At 42.3% G+C, this 19843-nt stretch overlaps 1 protein-coding gene across 1 annotated transcript in view; it reads right to left on the reverse strand.

The window, feature by feature from the left end:
- Positions 1-758: 758 nt before the first annotated feature.
- SIM1 (SIM bHLH transcription factor 1) overlaps positions 759-19843 on the reverse strand; it is a 57675-nt gene continuing 38590 nt past the window's right edge. The window contains exons 10-12 of the mRNA XM_035109327.2: positions 12721-12886; positions 5004-5409; positions 759-2868 (exon numbers count right to left, since the gene is read on the reverse strand). Of these exons, the coding sequence (XP_034965218.1) occupies positions 2126-2868; positions 5004-5409; positions 12721-12886 (1315 nt within the window). The 3' untranslated portion in view covers positions 759-2125. The remainder of the gene's footprint in view (positions 2869-5003; positions 5410-12720; positions 12887-19843) is intronic.

A 19843-nucleotide genomic window follows, 5' to 3' on the forward strand; every position in this document is an offset into this window, starting at 1 on the left:
AGGGCCCAGCTAAACATGCTAAAGACCCAGCATACTTCCAGACTATCACAATTTTTGAGTGGGATTCAAATACATCCTGGCAAATAAACGCTGCAAATTTAAAGCTGATTTGGACATCTTTCAAAACACACTCCCCCACAAAGATCAGGCCTTTTCCAATAAGGAAACTAATAGGAGCATGTACTGGAAAGTGAGGGATAACACTTCCTTGATGCAGTGCCCGTCCTACCTCCCCACAGGCAAAGCAAGATAAATGCTCATTAAATAGCCAACATTGACTAATCTCTCTGGAAGATACCTCAGAAACCAGGTGGCAGTCATTCACAAAGCTTCCCGACGTCATGGCAAATTTGTGGTTGACCATTTTAAACATTAGGAATCATCGAATCAATATGAGGTCTCATGATTAGTCTACTCGCTCAACTAACTCAGCATGTGACAGAGGAGGCATTATATTTCCCAGCATGCCAAAAATGGTTGTCGGAAAATGAACTTCTCTTTGTGTTGATACTTATACAATAGCAAAACATTTTCATGGCAACCATTGGGGCCTCTGCATAAGCCCCAATCATTCCCAAAGAGCTCTTATGGGACCACTGAAAGTTGCACTTCACTGGCCTGTTTATCATCATGCAGCTTTGATGCATTTTCAGAATTTTCTGAAACTGGGCAAGCCAACCATTCTCCACAGTTTTGTTGAATTTTTCCTCCTCCTCCTCCTCCTCCTCCTCCTCCTCCTCCTCCTCCTCCTCCTCCTTCTCTCTCTCTCTCTCTCTCTCTCTCCAACCCCCACCCTGAGTTGTGTTTCTGTTTTTCTCACACACCTGTGTTTCTGATCCTCAGCCTCTCTAACATCACCTCTGTTGGACTTTTCCACAATCCCTTCTATTATTATTTATTTTTAGCACAGGTAGGAGGAGCCTTTGGCCCTTCAGGTGTAGCTGAACTACAGCTCCCGTTAGCCCCAGGAAGCATGGCCACTGGCTAGTGATTATGCGAGCTGCAGTTCAGCACCATTTGGAGGGCAAAATGTTCCCCATGCCTATTTAGGCAAATCAGGAAGTTCTCTCTCCACACACAACTCAGTCATTGCTAGACCGAGGACAGGGCATGCCAAGTTGTGGGAAATGAATTATGTTTGAATGCTCTTCCTTTTCTTGTTTAACTTCCACTATGCTCTATCTTCTACTATACTCCTTCCCAGAATGTAACCATTTCCCACAAAACCATTCTGATAGTCTCCTCTCCTGTATAACTATGCAGTTTCCAGAAGATTGAAGGGATCCGTGCGCAGCACCACTCAACGTTCTGACATTGCACGGGGGCCCTTTCCAAACACTGAGGAGGCCCTGCCACTTCAAAAAAATGATTTGGTGCCCCAGGAGTCAGTGGCCTTGGCAGTTACACTTCTTCTACTACTCCAAACCAGGATAAGAATGGCTCGTCGCCCTTCTGTCTCTCCCTTGTCACATGACCTCAGCAAGCGGTTATCTTCCTGTCTGTGTTTGTTGTCCAGCAAGTCAGCATCCAGGTCAAATACCCATATAATAGCCAATACCCTATCCAAGAACCACACCGGACCTCTAACTTTTATCTAGCCATTCTTTGCAGTCACTGGAGAAGCAGGACCAGTACAAACAAGAAACTGCACAGATAGCTTTGCTTTTTCTTCCCTTAAGGCCTGTATTTCACTTTCTTTTTCATGGAAAGAGTGCATAGCGGTTTTTGTCTTTTGAGGGTGTGGCAGGTGGCCAGCGGCTTAGAAATTCAGTCGCTCCCTCTACATCCTCATACATTTCCACACAATGAAAAATCTGCTCACTTGATGTACCCCAGAAGCTCCCAGCATAGATCTCCGCCACTACAATGTAGCATCAGCTTTGTGATTCAACTGACTACTGTAACCTTAACTGAGACCAGTGCATTTTCAACAGTAACTTAGATAAAGCAACACTTCCCCAGTACCTTACAAGTATTCTCTCTAGTGCATTGTAGTTTTATCAAATGCTAGTAACAGCAAGGGTATCAAAACATGTGTGCCTGCTGTCGCTACTGCAAAGATATTTTTCCTAGCACAAACTTTTTTAAAAAGAAGAGAAATGAAAAGGGGATTGGGAAACACCCATCAGCTTCCATTGGTTATTATAACAGAAGTCCCCTTATGTCCCTGTGCTGGATCTTGCTGCATCCGTAGGTGAGATGTCACATCAAAGTGTGACCCATTGCAACCCAAAGAATAGTTCCTGATGGTTTCGCTGTCGTAAAGGTGCTCCAGAGCATATCCTGTTAGCGTGTACGCATGCTTATCAAAGTACTGCCGATGGGAATTGTAATAGTTTGGGGATTCTGCTGAGTTATCCCCTGGAGTTTGATGAGGCGAGACTTCTGACTGAAGGCAGTCCTTAGCCAGTATCAAACTGGATTTAGAAATTCGGTCAGAATTGGGGCTGCTTATTCTAGACAGTGCCGTGGGGCTGTTGTCATAGTCATTGTCATGGGGGCTCATCATCTTCCCATCTTGTTGCTGTGTGTGTTCGCAGGGAGATGTGGTGGTGACACTAGGGACCCTGCAGGCATCTCCTCTCAACTGTTGTTGTTGCTGGTGCTGGTGGTAGCTTGCAAAGCAAACAGAGTGCTTTTTCCCTGCTCCATTAATTGAAACCAGCTGATCGGGAGTCGACTTCCGCAATTGCAGCCTGTTTTCCTCTTCCTTAATCATTTGCTGAGTCGCTCTTATGAGAGTCTCGATTTTGCTGGGCTCGTGTGGGCTGCCCTGATACTGCTCAGAGTGGTATCGGTCACCTGATTCACTAGCAGAACCAGGGTCTGGGGAACTGACAACGCTTTCTTCATCCCAGTGCCCTCTTCCTAGAAAGTGGGGTGAAACAAAGGAGAGAAGCAATCAGCAACGGGCTGTACAGAGTCAGAGGACAGCAGAACATCCAGACCTTATGCACGTCCAGTGGGAATATAACTCTTATAACAACTACAAATCTTCTGCAACCATGAGATGGTGAAATTAAGCTACCCACCACCTGTTTCTTTGACCTTGTTACCAGTTCACAACACTGAAGTATCAGCAGAAGGGCACAACTGACAGAACTCCCCTCTCACAGTCCAAGTCAGCCTTTGCCAACCTAGATCTACTTAGGCTCTAGCAACCTTCAGTCCCAGACAGTGTGACCAGTGGTCAGGGATTGTGGGATTTGTAGTTCAAAACATTGCACCAAGTTGGAGATTTCTGGTTTAGACTCTACGGCAGTGGTGGGGAACCTGCAGCTCATGGGTCACTCTAGGCCAGGCTTCCTCAACCTTGGCCCTCCAGATGTTTTGAGACTACAATTCCCATCATCCCTGACCACTGGTCCTGCTAGCTAGGGATCATGGGAGTTGTAGGCCAAAAACATCTGGAGGGCCAAGGTTGAGGTAGCCTGCTCTAGGCCTACCAAATCAGCTGCCCAATTTCTCCCACAAAGTGATTTTTAGGTGCCCATGCCCGCCTGTCACACATGCCTGACATCAGGTGTGGAACAGGTAAAGCCACAGCTGCCAAAGAACAACCAAAAACGCACAGTTTAGAGTGGACTCCTCGTCATTCTTTTGTTATAGACATCTTGGTGGTGGTGCCCTCCCTGTGGAACACCCTCCCTTCAGATGTCAAGGAGATAAAGAATTATACAACTTTTAGAAGACATCTGAAGGCAGCTCTGTAATGGATTTTATTATTATAATTGACTTGCATTCAACACTATTTAAATTTTGCACCTAATACAAATCCCATTGCTTTCTGCAAAGATCAGATCTACCTGATGCCATATTATGGTATTAAATGATTGACAGGGGATGCCCCCACTTGTCAAATATGGCCAATGAGTGTAAAACTTCATTTTTAATAGAAAAAAATCCCTAATTTTAAACATAGCTGATACTTCAATCATGGGCACACTTTTGGAAGTCCTGCTATGCAAGCAGAACTAACTTACAAGTAGCCATATAATTTGTTGATGTTAAATGTTTTCTGTTGTATTTCAATCAATTTTTAATTAATTGTATTTTATAATGTTTTAAATGTTGCAAGCCACCTTGAATCCCAAGTTGGGAGAAAGGTGGGCTATAAATACATTAAAATAATTATAATGCATAATAATAACAATTGACTGGCTGCAAGATTGGTTTATCTGAAATGGTCCTTTTAAAAATATCTCTCTCTCTCTCTCTCTCTCTCTCTCTCTCTCTCTCTCTCTCTCTCACACACACACACACACACACACACCAGTGCTCTTAATATTGATGGGTAAAATCTAATTTTCCTAATATAATGTATTTTGTTTGTCATTCTCACTAATATCTAGTTTCAAAGAATCTTTTTTTGTGAGATTTGAGGGTGAGCAGTGGGTTGGTATGGGCTCTGGGTGACAGCTAGGAGGCTGAGAGGGAGGTGTATTAGAAGGAGAAGACACTGATTTTGGTCTGTATTTATTCACAATTTGCATTAATGTAATATTCGTTTATGGAACCATATTTTTTGCAAGCTTTGATTGTTGTTTAAGTTGCCTGTTGCTGCTGCTTTAGTTTTCTGCACACCATTTAGAGTTATTTTTATATATTAAGTGGTATAGAAATGATCTAAACAAAATTTAAAAATATATTCATTTTTACACACACTTTCCCTTAATATATGCATTTTTGTAACCACTGGTTGGTTGGGGAACTCCATTGCAAAAACTTGGACAAGTGTGAATTTTGAAGGATGGCTGTGTTTTGGTGCTCACACTGTTTTGGAATGTCCAAATTGGATAGATTCACCTTTAAATGTGACCCAAATCAAAATTCTCCCCCATGCCTACTTGCAGGTAAGGTGCTAGTCAACAAACAGACCACAGATATCTCCTAACTCCATTATAAGGTCCTTAATGGTCAACTTGAGACATTCGAGGCAGGCCTTTCAAACCCTGGCTCAATGTTGCTACCACAACCTGCCTTCCAGTACATTTAGCACTTACCGTGAATTCGGTGTATGGAAGTTATATGAGGCATGCTGTTTTCGTAGGCTTCTCTGCTCTCAGGAGAAGATTTGGTTAAGGGAAGGCCAGATCGGGAACCCCACCACGTTTCCCTCCCAGACTGCGGTGTGCCAAGGAAGTATCGGCCGGCCTCACACCTGCTGCCTTCACAGGCCTGAGTGTGGAAGTGTCTGTCATCAGCCAGCCTGGAATGGTCAAGTGCAAAACCATAGCAGAGAGCACTGCGGTCTGAGTATTGTCTATAGGCACAGGAGACATCATGATGCTGAGAGTTTGGCCTTTCAATGGGATCCATCAATTGCGGAGAGGCGGTGTCGGTCAGTGGGCTGCCACCCCACTGGCTTTCATGGTCCGATTCAGATCTTTCCGTATGAAATCCAGAATACTGCAATACAAAGAAAAAGGGGAAAGAAGACATTAACAGTGGGACACAGTCTAAGAAGCAATTTGATTTACTGAAAACTCGGAACCCAATTCACAAACAGAGGAGTTGGAACTGAAGCAGGACTAAGACAAGTTCCATCCATAACTGGACTGTCAATCAGAATGCCTGTTTTCTCACTGCTACATAGTACTACAAAGCTTTCTGCATTGAAACTAGGCCTATTTTTCAAAAAAAAAAAAAAAAAGTGGTGCCAGAACTCATCAGGAGCACCTCCCTCATTCTCTTATAATACCAATGATACCCAACTGAGAAGTGCTGGAACTGAGTTCCAATGAGTTCCAGCTGGGGAAAAACCCTGATTGAAATCATAAATGTAAAAGCTATAGAAGTCAAATGAGACTGTTATTGTCTATTCAGCCACAATCCCAAAGGCCCAAATCCTTTTAAGACTCCATGAAGAGGCATCAGACCCATTGCCACCTCTAGCCCTCTCCACATAATCCCATGTTATGCAAGAGCTTTTCACGATAGTGCTCTGTTGTGTCTAGTGATATTGCTGTAACAACAACACCCACTCACTCTGCTTTATGGCCTCACTGTGCCAATATGATGTTTCAGTTAAACTCCACAAGCTAAGAGGTTTCCTTCTTAGTTTGATCTCCACCCTTAATACTTATTTGCTGGCTCTCAGGTTTAAAAGTGGCAAATGAAGACTCCCAAGTGCTTATAGAGGCCAGAAAACTATGTTTGGGCAGTTATTTCCCCCTTCTCACCTGCAAACACTTGTTTCTAAGTTACTTGCTTCCCCAGAATCCACAGCCATGTACTTAAAAGGGTCTTAAGCGGATGTTTTAAAGGAATCACTGGTATGATGATCACAGTGCAATTCTATGTAGGTTTACTGAGACACAAGTTCAGCTTAGTTCAACAGTAGTATTCATGGCACTTCTAGACAGTCACTATTTTCTGGTGGAATTCAATCACATATTCAGGTTGTGAAGTTACAGTTTGTTTGTTTGTTTGTTTGTTTGTTTGTTTGTTTGTTTGTTTTTAACATTTGCTTCTGGTGTACAAATAACTCAGGTAAATAATGCTGAGGTTCCACAACAAACCCACTTCCCAAAATATAATACTTTTTGCATTAAGGAGAGTGATGGTAAAATGCACTGGAAAGTGTGAAATAACAATTGCTTTGATGCACCTTCATTTCCTCTCTCCACAAACAAATAAGAAGGTGGTGGAGGTATATTTGGGGGCAGGAAACCAAATTAAGTTCTCATGAAGAAGAAATGAAATTAGAAGAGAGGGGGAGAATTATGAGGCCAAAATAGAAGCATGCTCTTGACCAATTCCAACCATATTTGGAAGTGGTTTCTTCTCATTTTCCTTCTGTCAACTCTTCTACAGCTGTTAACATGACTTGTCTAGTCAAATTACAAGATAAAACTGGGAACAAACACTAAGAGCTTATTTGGCCTGGAGTCACTCCTGAAATCAGTCACCACTTTCCAGAACTAAAAGGACTACTGGCAGTAAAGGAGCACCAGAGAGTTCATATGTTCTATTTCTGACCATCTCCAGTCAGCCCAGTTCTTCCTGTTGTACTGACAGCTTCCAATGGGAAGGACTGGCAGTTCCTGGAACAAGAGTTGACATCCAGTGTGCTCATCCAGTATGCCAGCAGAATGACAAGAGATGGGGGAGTGAGCATTGACCAAGGATGGCATTACTAGAGGCATCCATAGCGCTTTATATTAGGGACAGCTTGCATTGTGCTTTTGCCCTGTTGCTTAAGCCACAAAAGTTGCAATAATCGTACTGTTTTAGTATAATGCAAGCTGTACTTCACCAGCCTCGATCTCATGTTTAAATAAGTGTGCTTTACCCACATTTATTTTGAGGGAAAGCCATGGGGTACAATCTGGAACATGCTCTGATCTGAACCAGAAACCCTTTGCCAGTTTTTTGCTGGAAGTCACAGCCTACCTGACTGCTGTTTACACCAAAGGTGCTCAGCTTAGGAGCCAATTTCTGTGGGGGGGCGGGTCCCCCAAAGTTGATGGGCATTGTCATTCAAATGGCATGTGTGACTGATTATGCAGGGTGGGGCTTACCTAATATTTCATTCAAGTTGGCACCTTGGTGCTTAGACTTCTAAGTGCACCCTCCAGATGTGTTATTTTATTGTGCATTCATGATTATTTGCGCTCGTGAAGCCACTGAGGCAGTCACACATGATTTTGCTTTCAATACGGTGTGCAAGTGCAAAGGTTCTCTGGTGGCCACACCGCTTCCTTTCCAGGTAGTGCATACCCCAAAACCTCCTGCTAAAATCTCGTGGCTTATTATACCACCAGTGTTCTGCTGCTCTATCTTTGTCCTGTATTTGCTATGTTCAGTTTCTGTTAATTGATTCTCATGGGAAACTTACAGATTCTTGCTTCATACAATTAACTCAAGGCAGTGTCAATTTACTCTTGGCAGAAAGCCAAGGTCTGCCTGGCCTGGAAACTACTCTCTGATTGGTTAATGACCAGCACTGAACTCTGTTATCTAGGAATGCTAGCACAGTTGTTTCTTGTTGGGTGTTAGGAGTAGGAGTGCTGCGTATGGTTGGAGAGAGACAGAGAGGATTTATTTTGCTTTGCTTTGTATGCAGAAACTCTGCAGCTTTTATTTTCTTTTAATAAATCCTGTAAATAGTTATTCTGCATCTAGCCGACTAGTCATTTCCACCTCAACTAGCTTCTGCGCTGTGCAGGAAAACTCTGCTACGTTTGGGCTAAAGCCACTAGAGCTATGCCTGACACTTCAAAATTCTAAGAGGTTATTCTATAGCAGCTCCTCTAGACAGCAATAATGAGATTCGTCTTTAAAGCCCAGGAGCTCCCAATCATAGCTGGTTTGAAACTCGCTTGTATGTTTCAGCCCCTGATTTGGAGGTTTTGTCTCAAATGTGTGATATTTGATGGCATTTGGAATCATAGAATCACAGAATTGTAGAGTTGGAAGTGATCCCCAAGGGTCATCTAGTCCAACTCCATTGGTTCAAGTCCTACCCTCCAGACCATTTATCACAAAGCAGGGCAGGGGTATGCTCAAAAATACTCAACATGGCTAAAAATCATTCAATCATATTAATCATATCATATCATATCCAGGTCATGGGCATACCGGTAGTTGGGGGTGGGTCTAGATCCACAAATATTATTGAAAAGCTTTGAAAGTACTCAGTTATCTGAGGTTCTGCTCCCTCCCCAGCAGAAGCCTACCCCCCCCCCGGCAATGTCCTATTTACGGGGTATTTTTACCCCTGATTTTCTCAATAAAGTTTTAAAACGTAAGTGTTTTAGAATTACCAGTGATATTTTATATTTTATATATCGTTTGTTTTTATGTTTATTTTTTATTGGTGTTTTAAAATAAATATTACAGACTGTATTCCATAAGCTGCTTAGAGATCTTTTGTTCTAGTAAGCAGTATATAAATCTTGTATAATAATGATGTCAATCCCTGGCATTAAGAACAGCTTCTGTAACTAAGCGCCCTGGCTCAAATTAAGTTATGCATTATATCATATATATCAGGTTCTTTATATATCACCCTGGCAAGGTGGCTACAAAAAATCCCCATGCAGTGAAAGGGCAGATCATGTGAGTCGGCTCTAAGTGGTTTTTGGACGGCAGCCAAAAGGAGGTAAAGTCTTTCATGGCGTCTCTTTTTACCTAAGCTTTATATAAATACAGAGACAAAATAGGAAAATCAATACATTTTACGAGAGTCTAGCTCCCCACTCCCTCCTTTTCTTGTTGAAAGAGCTGCAAAGCTTACACTTTCAGGCTCTTACAACGCAAGCTGCTTCGGGGGAACAGATCGGCTTACCAGTTACAAAGCTGTAAAACACTTAGGTTAAGGAGAGAGGCTGAGAAAACTGAGAATGCATGCGGTAGATTTCAGGGGAACTTAAGCATGCATCAGTATGCGCCGCGGTTGTAACTTTATTAAGCTGCTAAGCACTAGCACATTCTTGCCGGCTGGCTTGGGGCAACAGCACACAAACCCTTCCTATCAGACCTTGATAGGTCTCAGTACCAGTCTGACCAAGGACAAGAGGACCTGGCTTCACACCCAAAGTCAAATGTGTGCTACAACCTATGTGACTCTTATTTCTATTGGAGGGGGGGAGAGAAACCTTCTCAATAAGGTTTCGTTTGCTATCAAAGGTTTCTGCAGTACTGGGCATTTGCAACTTTCTTCTTAATTTGTGCCTGAAACTTGAAGGGGAATCACAGATGCACTGTGCTAAGAACATATGCATGCTTTTAAATCACTTTTATCTTGCTTTTTACTAATGTAACTCTGAAATCCTAAGTATGTTCATTTTACATTCACTGTTATAGGCAGAACAGATGGCAAAAGGCTTAGATTAAAGTAACACAGCACAACCATTAAACTAACCTCTGCTGCTAGTGAGTCAATGCCCGTTTGGGGGTTACTTTTAAAGATAGAAAAGGGGGAGATTTTCCCTTGCATTTTTCAAAGTTGGAAAAGATTGGTATGGGTCTATCGGTATGAAGTCTTGTTGGCTGAATGTGTTGAGTGGTATCTTACGGCAACTTTGCCTTAGTGGATACTCGGTTATCATTAATCTGACCCCCTCACACATCATCCAAGTACTGCAGCTATCCTGCCATGTCATATTTTATTCCTTTCTACACTTGATTGCCCAGACTTTGGAAGCATATTTTGGAGAGTGATGGGGGGATTGGCAAAAACAAAACAAACAAACAAAAAAGAGATATCCTAATTCGTGTAAGCAGAAGCCCGTTCTGCAAAGCCACCATTGGATCCAACCCATTATTTACACAGTCCTTTTTAATCAATGAAACAGAAGTTTCTAAATTAAAGTAACAGGCTGCAGTATGAGATAGTTAGCTTTTGGAGGAGATATCAATATTCATCACATGAAAGCTTAGCAATATTTCATTGACACTCATCAGCCAAGGCTATTACAGTAAATAAGTTTGGAGTTAAACAGCTGCAAATAACATTCCAATCAGGGGCTCAAACACAATTCTCCAACAGCGCTAAAAAATGAATTTCAGAAGAACCCCTGAAAGGTTGAACCAGATGCTGACCAAGTGTTTCCATTATAGAACGAGTACTTTACATTATATGGTCATTATAAGGAAAGATGACATTCAGATGATCATTATCAATAATAAAGGTAAAGGTAAAGGGACCCCTGACCATTAGGTCCAGTCGTGACCGACTCTGGGATTGCACGCTCATCTCGCATTATTGGCCGAGGGAGCCAGCGTATAGGTTCCAGGTCATGTGGACAAATCCGCTTCTGGCGAACCAGAGCAGCACACGGAAACGCCATTTACCTTCCCGCTGTAGCGGTCCCTATTTATCTACTTGCACTTTGACGTGCTTTCAAACTGCTAGGTTGGCAGGAGCTGGGACCAAGCAACAGGAGCTCACCCCGTCGCCGCAGGGATTCGAACCGCCGACCTTCTGATCAGCAAGCCCTAGGCTCTGTGGTTTAACCCACAGCACCAATACCTCTTGTCGATTTCTGCTGTACTGTGAATAGGTGTGTGTCAATCTGTACTTATTCTGTTGTTTATTACTGCAGATCATAGCATAGGTAAGAAAATTGACATAGCTCTAATATGGCATGATGAACTCTGGTGACCTTGGTACAAGTTTTATCTCAAAACATGCCCTGATGCCATTCAGGAAACACCCTGAGTTCCTCACACTTTGTATAAATCTAGTTACAGGTAGGTAGCCGTGTTGGTCTGCCATAGTTGAAACAAAATTTTAAAAAATCCTTCCAGTAGCACCTTAGAGACGAACTAAGTTTGTCATTGGTATGAGCTTTTGTGTGCATGCACGGAATGCATGTATCTGTAGAAGTGTGCATGCACACAGAAGCTCATACCAATGACAAACTTAGTTGGTCTCCAAGGTGCTACTGGAAGGAATTTTTTTATTTTGTTTCAAATTTGCATAAAGGTCAGCACATGTACATTTAGTTGCCAGTACATACAGTCTATTCACCACCTGATAATTTGAAGACAGTGAGCAGACAAAAGATAATCAGTTCAGTCACACCCCACCAGGATGATTTCCTTTCAAGAACTTAATTTGCAAAATGGACCTGGTGAAGCTGGGCTTGGAACTCTGTGGAAAAGGCAGTGGAACTATTGGAAATTGTAGAAATTGCTTATCTAAAGGCCTTCCTCTCTTTTCTGTTGGAACACCTTGACCAAAAGGGTATAAATCCCCCAGATTCCAAAAGTCAGCTAGCTCTCCTAGCTCCAACGAGGACCTTCAATCAGTGTTCACAAGGAAAGAACACACACACTCTTAAGGACAGGTATGCTATTCCTCCCCCTCCTCTGCCTTTCTTAATTTACTATTAGTGTGAGTCATGCTGGCAAAATTGTCATACTCACTTCTGGAGAATAGGTAGGGATTCTTCCATTCTTTAGATCAAGGTATGTGTGTGTGTATGGTTGGATTTGCTGCCTGCTTATATTGAAGTTTTACTGTCTGAAGCAGCATTTATGTGTTCTATCACTTTTATTTCATATAATAAACCAAGCACATCTACCTCTCCATCAACTCCACTCTCTGCACCACCACTTAGTACCTGCCATCTGAGACAGCCGCCTCACTCAGCTTAATGGAAGAGCTGGCCCTGCCCACTGACCCTCATAATACTCTCTGCTCACTACCGGTATCTGCTTGTACCTCATATGTTCATTTTCCCCTCATGATTTAGTCTACTAGAGTTCAAAACCATGCAGGCAGCCTCCATTAAGTAGAGACGGTCTCTTCTGCAGGAGAGCTGCAAGGATGTGATGGAATTTCCTCCATGTGTCCTAATCACTAACACACACACCCCACACATTTGTTTATTTATTTTAAAGATTTTGTGTGTGTGTGTGTGTGTGTGTGTGTGTGCGCGCACGCACACACACACACCCCATTACGAAGTAAGATTAGCAGACAGGGACACTAAGAAAATATTTTCAGTTGTGGCCCCAGAGTTAGATAATTTATTTCCCACATGAACATAGAATATATGTTGCAGGGGAAGCTGCCTTGCTCCAAATCAGACCTGTTGATCCAGTTAGCTCGATACTGTCTACACTCAACTGGCAATGGATCTCCAGAGCTTCAGATGGGGTCTCTCCAAGACATGGGAACATAGGAAACTTCCTTATATTGAGTTAGGCCTTCTTTAAAACATATGAAGCACAACCATCATAATGAAAAAATCATGTTATTCATACCTGTGGATATGGAGATGTCCTAGATTTTGACTTTGTGCTCGGCAGACGTGACTTGCTTCCTTTTCTGTTGTCAGTGATTGTTGGTGTTGAGTTTGCATATGGGAACGATGGCTTCGTTGCTGAAACTTGATCCAATGAGAGCTGTAGTCCTTTATATTCTGTATCGCTGGATAAAAGGAATAAGGCCAAATTAATACCATCCAAGACAACTTAGGGTTAACTTGTATAGCTTTCATTTTATGCAGTGTCTTGATCCCTTTTGTAAGAAATCATCCCATAAAATAGACAGACCTGTAGCAAATGTGTGTTTCTTTCCAGACTACAGAAGAAAAGTAGAAAGAGGAGGCAGCAGCTCAGGAATAAATAAAAGAGAGAATAGCAAAGGTACACATCAAACAGTCTTCTCTGGACAAGAGAATGCTCCACATGAGCAGTGGAGACTGTCCATTTATTCAGAGCATTCTTCAAATGTAGTGACGAGCATAGTTAAATTTCATGCCCTGTGCTCCATTTGTCAATAAGGAGTACTGAATGCAGATGGCACAACGAAGAGCATCAAGCATTAATGAAGGCAATAAATAGATACAATTGAAACCATCCATTGGAAGGAAATGTACACAGTCACAAAATGGTCTAAGACGACAAAGAGTACACAGTCACTAAGAATATATCCAAATTTCTGAGGCTTTTCAAAGGGCAAACAAGAGGATTCATTTATTATAATCTACACATGAGACCTGAGGGGGAAATCCCTTAAAATAATAGAAGTGTTGAAGTTTGCTCCAAATTTTGCTCTAGAGTTAGTCAAGTAAATCCACCTGAAGTGTTTTTGGTGCAGGCCTCTGTATATATTAAAATGACAGCAGTGTGGGTCTCAATATAGACAATCCACATTTGATGGATAACTCATTACGTAGTTTAGAGTTAATTTATTACATAACTTTAAACAAACCAAGAACAGTGGCTCATTAAATGGAATTGGGCAAAGCCAGACCTCCTGTATAAAAATGACAGGGCTAGTCTATATTATAGCACATGCAAAAATATTTATAACTGGGAATACATGGAGCACTATAAACTAATGTGGTGGTTTGGAAAGTTTGCTTGTCTAGCGATTGACAGATGAGGTACAATCAATCTGAATATACAAATGCTTCTGGTCATTTGTCAGGTTTCTGCCTTGTGTCCGTTGGTGTTTATTTCAATGGAATGGGTGTCGGGACATAATGGAAGTTTTGTACAATGGCCTGGCTTACATTCATAACCTACATCAAGAACATAGGACAAGCCCTGGTGGATCAGACCAAAATCCAGGATCCTGCTTTCCCACAGTAGTCGACCAGATGCTTTAAGGAAGTCCAAAAGCCAACAGGCCTCTTTCTCAGAGACTGGTATTCAAAGGCATGGTGCCTCTGATCCTGGAGGTGGTAGTAGCCATTGATAGTCTTATCCTCCATTAATTTGTCTAATCCCCTTCTAAAGGAGTGGGAACCAACCATCACCACTTCTTGCAGCAGCAAATTCTATAGCCTGACTGTAGCTTCACATGCAGCAGAATTAATGAGTTGAGTTTGGAAGTGGTAGAATGGACTCGACTACTTCAGGAGGGGCAAAACATTTCTGAATGCCACTTGTCCTCTGCACAGCAGTCTGGCAAATGTTACACCTGGAAAAAGAGGCTCTTGTTTTGCCAACTCCAGTCCCTTCACCCTGGAGCCACCCAGTTAGAGAAACTGAACTGTGGACTCTAGGAGGAATAAATCACTGTGCTTAAGAAATAGGTTGATCTCAGGAGAGAAGCTGAGTTATTGTACTAATCACTGCAGTTTCCCGTCCCCCCCCCCTCGCCTTTTTGTGTATTTTACTGCCTTTCCATAAACACAGACACTGCAGGTTGGTGAATGAATTTACACCAAAAGCAAATAAAGGACCATTTAACTTGCTGTCTCTGCCCATTCAGCTAGTAAAAAACCCTGGCAGGAAGTGGCAATAACAAAAGCCAATACTGTCATGACAAATTGAAAATTTTAAACACATAAATGCCAATTATAAAGCTACATATACATGGGAAGAGGCATAAACAATGTGACAACACACATAGAAAGGGAGAGGGTAGATAGGTGGGATGCTGCAAGCTGTAGTGATTTCAGTCCTAGCTTCAGAAGAGAGATTTGCAAGTCCAACTGTGGTTCCATAGAACTGTAGAGTTGGAAGGGACCCTGAGGATTATCTAGCCCACCCCTCTGCAATCCAGGATTATGCAACTGTCCCATACAGAGATCAAACTTGCAGCCTTGGCATTATCAGCACCATGCTGTAACCAACTGAGCTATCCAAGCAAATCAGAAGTAAAAGATACTTATTTAGACCATTTCTATACCACATAGTATCTAAGAATAGTGTGGTGTACAGAAAACTAAAAACAACAGTAGTTACAAATACATTTTTGAAATTGCTCAGAAATATAGACCAATATCAATTCCTTCTCCTTTTGACACATCTCCTTGCACAACAGCCTCCTAGCTCTCAGTTAGGGTCCAAACAGTTTCACAGATCTCAACCCCACCCCCCTCACAGATCTTACAATAAAGAAGATTCCTGGAACCAGATTACATTACCCTACTCTCTCAATCTAGGCTCCTTGTATAGGCAGGCACCAAGGTGCATGAATCAGACCAAAGGACACTTCAGACTGTTCTCAATTCACAAAGGCATTTAAATGTTAACCAACTTTTTGTACCACAAAACCCCTCAACATCACCCTGAATTGGTACCAAAGTTATAAAGAGGGTAACTTGATTCAATGTTTCAGATGAAATAATACCCTTTTAACATGGTGCAATCCTGCCAAAGATGCCAGCTCCTGGGGGCCCAGGCACTGTGCTGCCCCATTTATTTAAAGGACCAGGCCCCCTCAATGTTCAGAAGGCCCCTGTGAGACTTCACACACGGGCCCCCTCAATCTTTCGGAGAAGGTGGTGCCTCTGAATCCTGCAATGTTAACACTGAGCAAGCTAGCGTGTTGGATATATATATATATATATATATATATATATATATATATATATAGCATCATTTCCCATTACTTTAGCAGCATGTCTGCAGAGAATGCACCGAAAGCCTATTAGATGAGAGATAAAACAGCCAATTTCAACACCTCCCATCTTTCCTTTAAGAATGCATCTTCCCAAAGCCAACCTTTGCATTTCTACTTTAATATCCAAGCATTTATGCATAAACAGCATCTCTTATTTGTATTAATAGCACAGAAATGTAAATCCTCACACACCAGTAGGAGAGCATCCCCCACTACATGCAAAGTTAATAGGGACCCCCAGCTGTTTCCCAGACTAGACATTTTCACCTCAATCTTCAAGGCAATCTTTTTTACATGTTGGGAGGGGGGACCATTAATACGAGTGCTGTTGGATTGAGCATCACAAGATCCAAGTTCAATTTCTCATTCTGTTACAATAAGAATCTCAAATGATCTTGGGCTAGTCATTCCGTATGAGATTTTTGGAAGCACTTGACATGGAGCTAACCTGGGCTCCCATCACAGTTGATAGTTAAACCTTCCAGTGGAGATTTCACCATGCAAAGAGAATCAAGAGATGATATTGTTACATTGCGCTTTTTATTTCATGGAGGATGTGAGCTGGTTTGGAAGCTTCAGCTAAGAAGCAGCATAGAAACCTACTGTGTTAATATTTCTGCAAATAGAACTTCATTGAAGCTCATGAAAACATGAGGATTTAGGTCAGTTCACAGTCCCATTGACTTCAACTGGGTTAACTCCACAGAAACTTAAATATGTTTCAGGAGGCTGCTGCTGGATCTTTTGTTTTCATGACCCAATATACAACCAACCTAAGACTTCAAGGTAAAGTAAGCAGCTCTGTTTGCTTCATAATTACGTTAAACTTAAACACTGCTGTATTAGGCAGATTGTACACTGAAATGCCCATTTCAGACCCCATACCTGGAGATGCCATGCATGAACCTGGGACTTCCTGCATGTGCTACAGTTCTTCCCATTTAAAAGTCTTCCTAAGTGAAAACGGAAAATAAGTTGCAGCTCCTTGAAATTGATAAATAGCTGAGAAGTGGCTGGGAAGTGCATGGTTTGCGTGCAAGGAATAGTGGAACCCAGTGAATAGTAAGAATAATTCCCATTAGTTCTTACATACTGTACTTCAAGATGTTGGGCAGACAAGCCCAGAGGACCATTACAGCTTATGATGATGGGTAACCAGCAAAGGACACATAATAGCAATATGACCATCCAAAGAAAGGCAGACATCATTAAACAGTTATATTTATTGGTATGAATTCAAAATCTTCTCTCTTTTTAATCTAAATATTTTACATCTTATATATTTGATCCTTGATTAAACCTCTTGTAAGTTGCTAATCATTAATGGGGTTTTTTATTGTTACTGTGCAAACAGTTCATTCATGCTGGTGACCTATCAAATTTCACAGACATAGTCTTTAATTGGATTTATTCATTTCTAATCTGCTTAAGCCCTGGGTGCTGTAATGCTTGACTAAATATACATTCAGCACCCTTATTTAAACTGGTAAAATAAATGTGAGATTTGGACTCTGAATATATAAATGCAATTGTTATTGTGTACCTAACAGCAGCAGAGGTGGAGGGAGCAATTGTAGAAGTAATTTGAGGGGGTCAGCATTTGGTGTGCCCCTAGTGAGAAAGTTAGGGATGGGGGAATATAAAACTGCAAAACCTGTAATTCAAGAAAACAGACTCTTCCTTAAGATCATAAATGGGCAGTCCAATGTACTGCATCTATGGTGCCAAAGATAATCTGATGCCAATGAAGGCACACACTGTCCAAAAAAAGAATTGTGGGAACTGTAGTTAGCAGCATCCTTTGAAAAACTACAGTTCCCAGGATACTTGGGGAGGGCATGCTTTGAATACATGGTGTGTATGCAGCCTGAGATTCCTAACATCAGAAAAGGCACTTTCCTGTTGTATCAGTAACCCTTGCATTGGCAATTATTTTAAGGATAACCTCAGACTTCTCTGTGACCCTCAGGATGTTTCCCTGGCCTCTCCCCTCAAGTGACGCATATCTCCAATCCTGCTCTGGACCCTCCTCAAGTCCTTTTCCTGTGTCCTTGAAATGTGATCAAGTGTCTTGCTTGCCTGAAGGACGAAAAGATTGTGGATGTGTAGAAAAAACCAACCGGCTTTTGTATGGCTGAAATGTAACCTATTGTACAAAGGTCACATCCATTGCCCTGCCCACACTTGCCTCTCAACTTGCAGAATTTTGCCTCTAGATCCCTAGAATTATAGAAATGTTTATTTTGTACCCACCTATTGACCCTGTGTAGCCCATAACATTCCAAGGAGGTTTTATGCACTTGGAAACAACAACAAAAAATACAGTGAAATCTTTCCAGCGTCCTCCAGAAAGAAATGTTTGTTTTGTTTGTCATTACTTGAAAAGCCAAATAAGTTTATCTTTAGATTACACATAATACCTTCAGTTATTACTTTTAAATGAACAGTTCCCAGGGTTCCATCACATTCTATCATCAGAAAACAAACTGGGAGAAGAGCACCATCAACATATTTTCCGCTAAAGGTGAAAGCATATGATCATCCCTGACAGGTAACATATTTTTAAATGTCAGCTCCTTGTTTTCTGACTCTGTCATATTCAGTTATTGGTAAGTCATTGTACAGTCCAATCCGCCTTTTCCTCCCCAGTAACACCACTGAGCAATTGTCATTCTATCCAGTCACAGCAGGGCAGGAGAAGGAAATCAGGACCACTCCATCAGCTCTTAACAAGATAGCAGCTCCATAAAGCTACTTCCCCCAAACAGTGGCGGAGCTTCATGCTCTGGCAGGGGGGGAGAGAGCAGGGAGGGGTGTGGCGTGGTGCGGATCCTGGGGGTGTGGCGCGCCGCCCGCAGGGGCAGGCAGGGGAGGCAGCTGTGATGGCACCCCACCGGGATCGCTCTGCTGGGGGTGGCGCGCTCCCCCTGCACCCCTCTTCCTCCACCTGTCCCTCCATCAACTGACAGTCTGCAGCAGAGGGAGATGTGGGAAGCTGTACCAAAAGCCAAGAGACTAGAACCTGCTGACTTCTCCTCTCCTTGCACTGTTTCCATTCCAGCTGGGCCTTGGAAGAACTTTGTAAGAATGAGTGGCAGGAGAAATCCAGCCAGATGGGTGGGGTATAAATAACAGTTTGCTTTTTCTTCCTATTCTCTCCCAGTCTACTTTCCTATTGTGTCCTGTCCTTTAGATTGCAAGCCCAAGGGTGGGATTGTAATCTGTTTAGGGAGTTTCTTTGAGAGTGGAGTAAAATTGCTCTAAATAAATAAATGCTTTGGGGAAACCTTGGGTTTCCTTCCCAGACTGCAACCATGTAAATCAGGGTTGCAGAACTTGTGGCCTCCTCTCTGTGTTGTTGGGCCCATCAGCCTCCGCCAGAATAGCAAATGCCCATAGACTATGGGAGCTGTTGTCCAACAACATCTGGTGGGCAGAAATAGCCCACATCCAGGCCAACCTTCAATCCCATTCAAATGACAGCAATGATTTTTGATGATCTATATAAATAAATCTACTTAGCAAGAATAGACACTGCCTTAGCAGGAACCCTGTACAGTGTTTCCCAAACTTGGGTCTTCAGCTGTTTTTGGACTACAATTCCCATTATGCCTGGTCCTGCTAGCTAGGGATGGTAGGAGTTGTAGTCCAACACAGCCAGAGACCTGAGTTTGGGAAACACTGTCCTAGAGCATTTGCAAGTTCATGAAGTTTTACACTAGAACCGAAGGTAACTTGATTATTACTCCTTCTCCTGGCCATGCCCACCCTCTTCAAAACAGAGCAAAGCAATTCCATCAAAGCAAAGGAGAGAGAAGAGAATCAATGCAAAAAATCTACTTAATTGGCAGTAACAAGAAATAAGCTAGTCCACTGGCCCACCAGATGTGCCAGGTAAACCGCTGTAACCAGCAACTGTGATCACTCCATCAGCAGCCCCAGGATGTGGCTTTTTAATCACTGAAATGACAACATTATTAGCAACAAAACAAGCACCTGAACTTTCTCAATTAGCAAGCTTGTGGG

This window comes from Zootoca vivipara, chromosome 3 (genome assembly GCF_963506605.1).
Source record: "Zootoca vivipara chromosome 3, rZooViv1.1, whole genome shotgun sequence".
NCBI lineage: Eukaryota > Metazoa > Chordata > Lepidosauria > Squamata > Lacertidae > Zootoca > Zootoca vivipara.